Source organism: Falco punctatus, assembly GCF_963210335.1.
Source record: "Falco punctatus genome assembly, chromosome: Z".
NCBI classification, from domain to species: domain Eukaryota; kingdom Metazoa; phylum Chordata; class Aves; order Falconiformes; family Falconidae; genus Falco; species Falco punctatus.
The window spans coordinates 35,943,384-35,954,807 of record NC_137586.1 but is presented as its reverse complement, the minus strand read 5'-3'; the positions used below and the strand labels follow the sequence as shown (position 1 = coordinate 35,954,807).

Genomic DNA, 11,424 nt, shown 5'->3' with positions numbered 1-11,424 from the left:
CAGCTGAGCTCATAAAGTACTGCAAGCACGTTTGTCTTTAAGAACATCTGCTAATGCCTTTGGGAAAGTTTAGGATAAATCAAACTGTGTGATAGCAACCTCTAAAAGAATGTTAGGAAAGATTGGGTAGAGAGGATATGGTCCAAAAAGAAAAAAGATGGATATGCTTGTTACAACCTTTTTTCATCTCCAGAAAACACCATTATGACTGGGAGGATCTAGCAATACTTAAGTGCTGGAAAGACTTCAAATCACCTTCAGTATTTTAGTATGAGAGGCAAAGGAAACATAATTAGCTGCCCTTAAATTCACTTCCTGAATGACAAAAATGCTTTTCGACTCATAACACTAAAGTATCTGTGTTATTATTTGACATACGTTCATGAACTTTATAATGAATTTTGTCAGTTGGTTAACAGGGGTTAGAAACTTACATACTCAGAAGTTAAGAAATGTTATCATTATGAGTGTCCACACAACATTAATTCAGCCCTTTCATGTGATGAGCACGTGGTGTCTGAAACTGTGTGATCATGTAAGGTTTTCTCCCTATAAGACATGTCTGTATCAAGTACACAGAATGGGTGATATTCTCTAAACAAAAATGAGTGTCTGTATAATGAACGAAGCTTCTTTCTTAAGACTCCTGCTTAATCTACTACTGAAGTTTTAAGGTGTGTGATGAATGAGACAGGAAAGAGAAAGTTAGACCAACAGTTAAAACAGATGAAGCAGTTAAATCCCATCCTGGGAAACCAGATTCTACCCGTCTCTGAGCCCCTGTGTAACCCTGGGCAACTCACTTTAAACAAAATGTTTACAGTTGGTCACTAGTTTTTCACGTCTTGGCTCAGATCCCTGTGGTCCACAGCGAAGTTTATATGAACTCCTTCAGAAGTAGTATCCTTGACACCCTGCCTACCTCAGGTCAAATTTCAAACTATTACTCTAAAACACCAGGAAATTATAGTTTGCCAGGGAAAGCATTAGACCCCTTTTTACAATGAATGTACAGATACTCTTTCCTAATTGGATTCTTGAAAATGGTTGTAGTTCTCCCAAAATGTCAGAATCTGACAGATTAACTAGCATAAAACTAAAATTAAAACATTTAAAAGAGGGAAAAAAGAAAAAAAAACAATGAAAAAAGCTAAAAAAGAAATCTAACAGGAAGTAGGAGCCTACCTTTTGTGTAAGTCATGATATAAACCATCCTAACAATTGCAGAGTAATATGCAGCATAGGAACTTAGTATGGATGTTCAGTATGCATACGGATGCTACAGCTGTATTTCTGAATAAAATGAATAACCAGATTAGGAATTCATAACTGTATTCATCTAAAATGTTGATCTTTTTTTTTTATGCTGAACTGGATTTTTTTCCCCTTTACTAGTTGTGGACCACAGAAAATAGGTTTTATATTCAGGACTGGGTATCATTTCTCTGTTGGAGATTCTTTATACTGGTAAACTGGTTTTTCATTTACATTCAATTATAATTACACTCTACAAGTGTTCTTTCTCACCTTGTCACCCATCAAAATATGGAGGATTTCAGTCTGATATATTGCTATAGCTCCTTACAGGCCACTGGTGCTTTATGTCCCACCTCTATTCTGTTGGAAGGGCACATCCTCTGGACTGCACCTCCAGGTTTTCTAAGTGGGCAGAAGATCAAGGGAACCACAAATTCCTTCCATGAGAAGGAACACCGAGACAGCTGAGAAACACCACACTCTGGAGACATCACAATGTAGATGTTTTATACTTCCATTCCTCTCAAGTTGCAGTTCCTACTCAGACTCTATCTCAAACTCACAACATCTCAGTGCTCCTATCTGGAAAATTAACACGAAAGTGAAGAAATCTAACTTTGTTCATGCTAATTAATCTCAGAGCATTGAGTACTACTAATTCTTTATGGTGGTTATAGCTGGTTTTGAAGGGAGAACTACAGTGAGAAGGTATTTGCTGTATAGGACAGATATTCCTGTTGATGTGGCTGAAACCATTAGAGACACTGCTCTCTTCACTAACAAAAAGCAAGGAAACATTTAGGCTTTGCTCCTACTCTCTGAAACCTTACATACAATCTCCAAAATTTAAGATAATTACACACTTTGAGAAGTCATAAGACTGTCCTGTGTCACAGCTTGACTCTGTATATTGTCTTTTGAGGTTTTCATTGAACTACAAGTAAAGATATCTTGCCATTTCCTGCAATATCTATAATGTGTGCTGACATCACAGTCACTGCAGCAATATAAAGAAACAAATGTCACTGTGCAGGTGGATGGTACAGTATTTTAATAAGGGCCCCATCTTCTTAAGATTATCTCAGAATATACTACATAGTAGGTAGATTTGAAAGTAAGAACTCAATGCAAATTTAAAACACTATTGGGTATGTGACTGAAGGTTGAGTCTGAAAGATGCGAAGTTTCAGAAAAGTTTGGAGGTTATTTAGTCTGACGTCTAACGATAATGTACATTCAAATGTCACCAGTTAGCTATTTTCCTGATCTTCTGAGCAGGAATGTCTTATTCCACAATGTTTATCCTGTAATCCCATACTGTCAACCCAAGAATCAGAACTCCCAACAGCCAACTTGCCTCCAGCTATTTTACCTCCTCAGCAGCTTTCAAGAGACTATAATATACTGTCAATACAAAAGCCACTGGCTTATTGACAGGTGGAAGGAAAAAAAGAAGTTTTAAAAAAGCTGAATTAAATACCAAGCAAGGTAACAAAGGAATGCCTCCATAAGGCATTATTAGTTTTCATTGAAAATTACTTAAAATCTTTAAAAATAAAGTAAGTGGCAGCTATTAATGATTGTGTTACACTTACTGGGTTCTTTGATGTGTTAGAGCTTAAATAAAAATTTTTAGTTTGTGGTATACTTTATTATCACTGTAATCTACTGGTTTAGTGCATATAGGAATATGTCGTTCAAATGTGTAGCCCCAGTTTAAAAAAATCTCACTTTTGCAAAGTAGTAAGGAAACCTGGTTTTAAATTTAGTTGATTGGGGTGTCTACCTAGTATAAGTCTTTTCTTTCACAAAGCTGTACCTGTTCATAGCCTTTGATTCGCTTCTGTGAAACTGCATAGTAAAGATTAGCCCTGTAATGGTCATGGCATATCTTTATTCAAACAGGTGACCATGTCTTTTGCGAGCTAGGATTGCAGTACTTGTTTTTCAGTCTGCGTCAAGCTATCTTGGATGCTCCCTCCTTCATGAGACACGGATGTGAACTTGTCAAGGCTTTAACCACTAGGGGGCTGTGCGAACACAATTTTTTGACAACTTCTTGGCCCTTCACTGGTTCAAAAGGGCAAATGCGTTTTTCTGTATGATAAAATGGGACTCTGAAGTAATTAACTAGGGTTTTCTTATCTCTCCCCTTTGACAGAAAACACATCAAATCAGGGCTTAAATAGTACTGTGATTTTTTTTAGAATGACCATAAATTACTTGAAATCTTTGTTGGTCATAGTACTCGTACCAAAAATAAAAAAAAAAAAAAGAAAGCAAAATCCTAAAAAATGCAAAAACCTTTTGAATCATTGTCTGGGCCTGAAACATGCTCTCTACAGCTCAAGGTTTGAAACTAACCCCAGTGAAGTCTGGACACTGCAAATCCTTTCCATAAGCTGATACTTATTACTCCTACTGAAGGTATCTGATGAATACCCAGAAAACCGAATTTCCACAGAAACGCAGAAAACATTGAGATATATCCAAGCAGGTTTTTGTGAAACCCTGGTTTTGATACTAGTATAGACCATTTACCCTTCCATCTTTTGACAGGCATGGGAAATGCACAATTAACAAAAGATGGCAAAAACTGGTAAAACATATGGAAACTTGGTAAATCACAGGGACATGCTGTTCATTACATGAAGAGTTTGCTGTGGTTTTAGGCCATAGCAGAGGCAAGGAAAAATCAGTCCCAAGCAGCTACTGAATGCATACACTTGACCTGTCTCTTCTCAATTCTAAGTGCCTGCTGCGTCATCAAAGCGTCCAGTCATGCCAAAACAGCGCAGGAGGCAAAACATCCTATCACTTGTATTTCATGTCACCTGAGAAGTTCTCCTAATGTTCACTTTTTAAAGATTCAGTCCTCACATTGTATTCATACAGGGCCTGGGGACAGGAGGCAATTCTGGTAGCACTAGTGGCCCTCAGCCGTCTTCACTGGCAGGACACGAGGGATGGTCGGATAAGCTCGGCAATCGGTTCTTGCAGATAAAGCACGATAGCCTTCTATCACCTTCCCTTTGTTATACAACCCATGCGACGCATTAGATACCTGCCACCCCCTCAGCGCCGTGCGCGGGAGACGCGTGGGACAACGCTTCACATCGGCTGCGAACGGGGCTAAGGAAAAGGCTTCGCGAGGAAGGCGCCAAGAAGGGACCGGCGGCCCGCAGCCCTTCTCCCGCCGAGGGGCTGGCCGGGCAGCGAGGTCGCCGGCCCGAACGAGCGCTAACGGCAACGCCTCCCCGCCGCCGGGCAGCGCCCCGAGGCGGGCGGTGCGTGTGCGGCCGCGGGAGGGCGCGGAACGGCCCTCCCCGCCCCCCCCGCGCGCGCTCCCGCAGGACGCGCGCGGCGGCCGTTGTGTGCCTGCGCGCCGAGGGCCGCAGCGCCTGCGTTTCCCCGGCGTCGCCGGGGCAGGGTTTCGCTCGGTTTGGCTCCGTGTCACACACAGATGTGACTCTTGTCTGTTCCCTGCAAACGTACAACCGTGACGGCTCACCTCCTCCCGCCTCCCTTCCCCCCCCCAAAAAAAAAAAAAAAAAAAAACAAAAAAAAAACCCACAACACCACCCTTTTACAAACATTTCTTCAGATCCCACATCGAGCAGCAGCCGCCGCAGCAGAGCCCGGGAGCTGATGGAGAAATGGGTGGGAAGCGGGAAACCGGCACCACAAGCGAAAACTTTTCATCTGCCTAACTTTTCGCTTCCCTTCTAACGCTCTTCCCTCTCCCCCTCCGGCTCCTTACCCCCTCCGCTGGGCTACGCTTAATTTTCCGCCGTGTCTCTCCCTTCTCTCAGCCCTCCCTCCACCTTTCTCCTTGCCGCCTTCTCGCTCGCTCGCTCGCTCGCTCCAGCGGCGCCTGGAGCTGATAGGGAAGAGGAGAAGCAGCGGGAGAGACTGCAGCCGCTGCGAGGAGGAACCGGGCAGAGGAGCGGGAAGGAGAGAGGGGGCAGAGGGAGGCAGAGAGGGGCGGCCAGCCCCGCGCCGCGCTACCGGCCGCCCTCACCACAAAGTTGGCGGCGGCCGCTGGGCGTTTTTGACAGCTGGGCGCGGACGGCCTCCGCCGCAGCCCCCGTCTGACACAGAAAGTTGGGGGGGAGGCGGGGGGGTAACGGGGTACGGACAGGGACGAGACAGAGGGGGGTTACTTTTTCGCCCACCCGGGCTACTCTTTCCCCTTCCCTCTGCCTCCCTCTCTGCCGCCCTTGCCCGAGAGCGTTAAGGTTAGAAGGAAGCAACGCTGCCCCCTCAGACCCGCTCGCAGCCTCCCCCCGCCGCCTCCCCTTCCCCTTCCCCAGCCAAACAGCCCAACAACAACAAACCAACCTGTGGAGGCTCTGACCCGAACCTGGGTCCCTCCTCCCATCACTTCCAGCTCTCCGCTGAAAGCTCTTTTTCTTTCTGCTGCTCGGGCTGAACTTTGGGGGCTGAAGTTTTGGAAAAGTCAGAGAGGGCGGGGGAAGAGAGAGAGAGAGAGAGAGAGACTGTCGCTGCTGCTGCTGGGGGGGGGCGGCGGGAAGGAGTATTTTTGTTTTTTAGATCTCTATCTTTTCGTTCAAATCACGGGGGGAGGGGGTGGGGGGGAGGTGGGGGGCGGACGGAGAGAGGGGGCGAAAGAGAGAGGCGCTGAGAGCCCAGAGGCAAAAGGAAGGGTGCAGGCACTGCCGCTGAGAGGAGATCGAGAGACAGGGGGTGCACTTGACAACCAGCATGCAGAGATGGTAAGAAGTTTCCAGCAGCCTTTCGTTTTCATTCTAGCTTTTACTTTGGTTTGATTTGATTAATAAATTGTGCAGTAACACAAGCAGCCCTGCTCGCTATCCGGTGTGTTTCAGTCTTCAAATAAACATGCAGCCGGGCAAGGCAAAGGAGGAGGATAATAAATAAATAAATCAGCCCTGTGCTGCGTGGATTGGGGGAAAAAATGACTAAGAGGTTGTGCTAAACTTTGAGTTTGGGGGGTTGAAATGGGATGGCCACATGCTTTTTGCCACCTCCTTCCCTCCACTAAACATGAGAGGGGCTAGTGTAAAAAAAGTGTGTGTATGGAGGGAGGGAGAGTGCAGTGGGATTGAGTCGGACATACGGTGGTCTGATCTTTTTTGGACACCACCTTCTGCTCGGAAATAAGTAAGGTTTGCACACAATGTAAAGGTAACCTTTGAGAGCGGGGGTAGGAGCTGTGTGTTTGCGTGTGAAACAACGCCTGCGGCAGGGAGACAGACGTGTAAATCCACCTTTCCCTCTGTAACTCTTTTTGTTGTGCATGTGCTTGCAGTTTGCACCTCTCTAGTCAGCGAATGTTAGGAGAACTTGCAGAGTTATGCTGATGCCCTAGCTGTAAAAGGGAAGGGGGAGCCCCCAAAAAACAACTTTGAGCCAGTTTTTGCTGCTTATTTCATGTGCTGTGCAAATGCATGTCTCCTTTACAGCAGGGATTTTGCAAAGCAGGGTTTGGGTTTCATGACCTCTTAATTCAAAAATTAAAAATCGAAATGACTGAGGACCTCATTGGACTGAAGTCCATTTGTCTGGGTTGTGACGTGAAGATAAGTTAAACAGCTATGATGAACAAGCACGTTTAGAGTCATGGCTAAATTTAACATGCATAATGATAACTGTTCATGTTAACAAGTGGACTGACCCCAGTTAGTGATGAACAGCAATCAGCCCGTATTCGATGAAGTGGTATATTTTCAGTTACTGGGACTACTCCCTTGCTTTTTTCTCCTCACTCCTGGGATGTTACGTATCTGTGTGCCTTGAATATACACATGTGCACGTACACGCATGTATGTTTGTATGTGCATACATACATGTATATACAGCACTCAAACTATAGATACAGTGTATGTCGGTGTGAATGAAAGGAGAGCTTGAGATGGAGGGTTTGTATTTTTCCCTTCTCTAACATGACATGTCTTGTTTCAGTGATCAAAGCCACCATTGGAGTGTAGGAGATGCAACTGTCAAATGTAGGCAAAAAAAAAAAGAGGGGGGAAAAAGCAGCATGTGCTCAGGACTGTGGTTACAGTAACGTTGACAGAAATTAAAGTGGTTTTGAAAGCAGCATGCGATTTATGATGGTTCCCATTTACCCTAGAGTCAAGCTGTTCTAAAATTGATGCACAAAAGACTTCTTGTAATAATCTGGTGTACTCAGGATTAAAGTGGCAATGAGTGTCTTTTTGTGTGTATGCCTGGCCAGCAGTTAAAATGGTTTGAAGCTATTTTTAAGGAAGAAATCAAAGCAGGATATTACATATTTATTTTGTTAACCTGTATATTAGCCATGCATAGTAGTTGAAATATTTTTTACTAGGAGTGGGCTTTTATTTTTCATTATCTTCCATTTCCCCTCTGTATTATAACTCATCTCCATAGAGGAATTAGAAAATGGGGTAGCGTTTTTGTCATAGTTTCAGAGTACAAATGTTCACAGTTTAATTACTGAGTTAATTTCAGACAGTAATATTTAATAAGCCTGATCAGCAGATCTGCACAAGAATACCAAGTTCCTGTAAAAGTATGTAGAACTTTGCTTGCCCTTAAAAATTGCAGGAATTTTTAATCTGAAATTTAATGGGGCTTATGAGCTGTCTGATACACAGTAGTTTCATTTTAAGCTGTCCAGTATTAATGAACCATCTAGCTCTATCTATGTTCCGCTTTGAATTCCTAAAGCACATGAATTTTAAAATTTACTTAGTAAATATTTAAAATGATCCATCTTTACCTAATTTAGATGCAGTAAAATCTAAATGTAAATAATAAACTAATTTGTTACGAGCAAATTTTGAAACTCCTTTTAAGACTTGATATTGTAAAAATGCTCCTTAAGCAGACATCTTACACATATAACATAAAACTCTGCCTTGGTACATTATTTTGTAAAAATACAACGCCATGGTGTTTCAGGGGAAAAAACTGAGCACATCTATGTCTTTAATCACATTCCATTTTTATTGTTGAGGTATTTGCAAAAGACGGTTGTGTGATTACATTGAACAAAGTAAAGGAACAGACAAAAGCAGAGATGACTAATGCTATATTAAAATGTAAGTGTTACAGTTTGAATTTTTTAGTGAGTTTTTGAGTTCAGTGCTTTACATAACATTTTGTCCTAATCTTGCTTGCTGTCAGAGATGTTTCATGGTTGTGCAATGGCTGCAGTCAAGAATGCCAATTTACATTCCAGGAGTGTCATTTGATTACTTTTATCTGCACAGCTCGAAGACCAGCCCAGACCTCTCATTTCATCTTGCCATGTCACGAGTCAGTGCTGTGTCGTCTTTTCAAAAATCTGCCTGATTTAGACAAGAAAGAAAAGTACTTTCATGTTGCAGCCGCAGTCCCCTGCTAATTTGTCAGCAGCAGGATATGATTCACTTGGGCCCAGAAGAATGGTACAGAGACGAGGGTTAGGCGGTTCAATAAGCCCGTGGACAGGTAGCATGTGACATCCCAAAAGAGCTTAAATTAATGAAGAACAGGTCTGCTTAGTTCTTCACACTCTGACCTGGTGCTGTCCCCACAGTTTTCTCATTTGATCTTTCCCAGCAAATTGATCTTTTCTAGTACTTTTTTGCCTTCCAAGTTAGTCCTTGTGGGACTGAAATTAGCAGAGCAACTTAAGTTGGATAATACAGCTGTTCAGAAAAGAAGAAATTGGACACTAGCTCCTAAAGGGGGGAGGGGAAAGTAAGCTATTCTTTCTGTTGTTACTCAGAATTTTCCCCTTTTTTTTTTCAGTTGCATTTTAGAAAACTTCGCAATAGCAGTATTACTTTGGAAGTTTGCTTTGTTTCTTATTTACAGATTGTATGGATGGCCCATTGCACACTGCATTAAATGTGTGTTGTTTAAATAAAACAAACATGCTTGCAGCATGGGCTGCAGGTTTGCTTTGGTATTTGTGAGTTGAACTTGCTTGTTAGAAATGATTTGCTAGTCTGTAATAAGGCTTTTACAGTTGTCATAAGACATTTTAAATATCAATTGCACATGCCAACTACATTATTTATAGCATGCTAAATAACTGTAATTCCATAGTATCCAATACTGAAATACAGTGGAGATTAAACAATCAAAGCCATTACAAATGGTATGTGTAAATATTATGGTAGGTGAAAATACAGTCAGCAAATTACCACTGGCATTACTGGTTTTCTGGAAAACCAGTGTATACAAACAAATTGATTTTGAACTAAGACACTCTGTACTTAACATCTGGGTTCTAAAATGGGGCTATGGTAATATCTCTCATTCTTTTTTACATTATCTTGCACTTAGTTGGAAAGTGGACAGGAGGTGTGTTTGCGTGCGTGTGTGTGTTTAAATACATACATGGCTAGGTTGTCAAACAAGTGAGATTTCAAAGTAGATTTTGGTAAATGAAGTGTGAGTTGGAAATGATTAAGAGGGTCTTTAGTATGCTGCTCAATAATAAGCAGTATTTAACTTCACATATTTCATAGCAGATGTTCTCACATATTATCTATGTCATTTCAAGTTTAGAATTGAAAACTGCTGAATGAAAAACAAGAACACTTACGTAAGGGAAATACCACCTCCCTTGCTCTCAGTATTGCTTTTGAAAATGGGAAGGAACTGTAAAGGATCATTGGTCAGTTAAGCTCCTCTGCAGAGCTAGAGGGAGCTTCATGTTTTTATTAGATATGCCATAGATAAGAAGAAGTGGGGAAATATTCAGAATAAGGGAGGGCTGATTGCTAGCTTTTTTTCAGAACCAGAGATCTTGAACTTAGACTTTGAGGTGGCTTTATTCTATGTTACAGATATATGTATGTCATTTGTGGCTGACTACATGTCTTGACAATTTCAAGCAAAACAGAAATGACCAACAGCAAAGTAATTACATTAAAACAAGTCCAAGTAAAACATTGGATTTTAAACAAAACCAAAATTTATATTTTTCCCCCCTCAAAGATGGGAGTTTCTGGCACTGTCCCTTTTGCTTTTGCACACTGGACACTGTCACCAGAGTTTGAAGTCTTTTCTTTGCTAAACATTGTTTAATGAAAGAGTCCTGAGTTCTAGTCGGCAGGTTTGCATGGGGCTTTTGATTTAGTGATTTAATTTGATTCAATGTCCACTATTAGTATGTGTTTGGAGAAAAATGTGCATGCCTGGAAATAAAAAAAAGTTCCTTATAAAATACAAAACAAGTAGACTATATCTGTCATTTTGGAAATGTGTATCACTTTCTGATCTAGCCAGGAATTTGTACTTATTTTAGAGGAAAAGCGTTTAACATGACTTAACGAAAATCTTTTGTTTAAACCCTGTATTCTGTGTCATTCTGTGTCTGTACCCCCTAAATTCTGGCATATTTGTTCTAAAAATGCACTGATCAAAATTGCTGTGTAATATTTATATGGCAGCTTTTGCAAGCATTACTTTGGACAAACTTATTTACCATTTAAGTAAATGATACAATCCAGTGAGATAAACTACCAGATTTGCCTCCTCTGTTGCACAGTAGCTCTCATTATGTGCTGTACCAGTAAAAGCCTTTATTTGTTGATTATTAGAGTCTTAGTACACTCAGGAGTTCTGCTGTAATTTAATGTGGTTGTTCAAAGAGGTTATCTCATTTTAGAATCTTTCCACAGTACTCTCACCACATGTTATTAATATGTATGTGTTATACTCCAGATACATATGCAAGTACTTTTTTTCTTATTCCAGGTAAATCAAGGTTTTTGAGAGAGAATTCTTTTCATCTGCAGCATCTATTTCAGTACTTCTTCTTGAAATACTTTATGTAAAAAAACTATAAATTCAGATAATCAGATTTGTTTCTAATTTGTTACTTTAGAGAGTTATTTCTGCTTCTTTTAAAAATTTTTTTCATGGAGTTAAAATGTTCTACGAGATCCTTTAGATTAGATTTTTGTAGAAAATTATTAAAAGCTAAAGACGTTTTAAAAACATGCTGGGCATTGCAGTTATTTCATAATTATGAAAAACAGAATGTCCATAATGCTGGTTCGTAAGAAAGCCAAAAGAAATCAAAATGCCATAAGCTAACCACTAAAAAGTTTTTAAGTCACCAAGGTCTGGTATACTGTCTGGAAGTTTAGCTATGTTCTTGCGGTGTATTACAATTGGTTACGCCTACAGTTCTGC

At 41.2% G+C, this 11,424-nt stretch overlaps 2 protein-coding genes across 4 annotated transcripts in view; one reads left to right on the top strand and one right to left on the bottom strand.

Moving 5' to 3' along the window:
• Positions 1-5,782, bottom strand: part of LOC308056467 (uncharacterized protein) — a 56,849-nt gene extending 51,067 nt beyond the window's left edge. For both annotated transcript variants that reach the window (XR_013924843.1, XR_013924844.1), the window contains exon 1: positions 5,599-5,782. The gene's annotated coding sequence lies outside the window, so the exon portion shown is untranslated. The remainder of the gene's footprint in view (positions 1-5,598) is intronic.
• Positions 4,344-11,424, top strand: part of BNC2 (basonuclin zinc finger protein 2) — a 327,256-nt gene continuing 320,175 nt past the window's right edge. Inside the window, exon 1 of one of the 2 annotated variants that reach the window (XM_080371893.1) lies at positions 4,344-4,917. In XM_080371893.1, the coding sequence (XP_080228019.1) occupies positions 4,906-4,917 (12 nt within the window). In that variant the 5' untranslated portion in view covers positions 4,344-4,905. Of the gene's footprint in view, positions 4,918-5,809; positions 5,994-11,424 lie in introns of those variants that run through there. The other variant, XM_080371894.1, reaches the window with a different exon arrangement.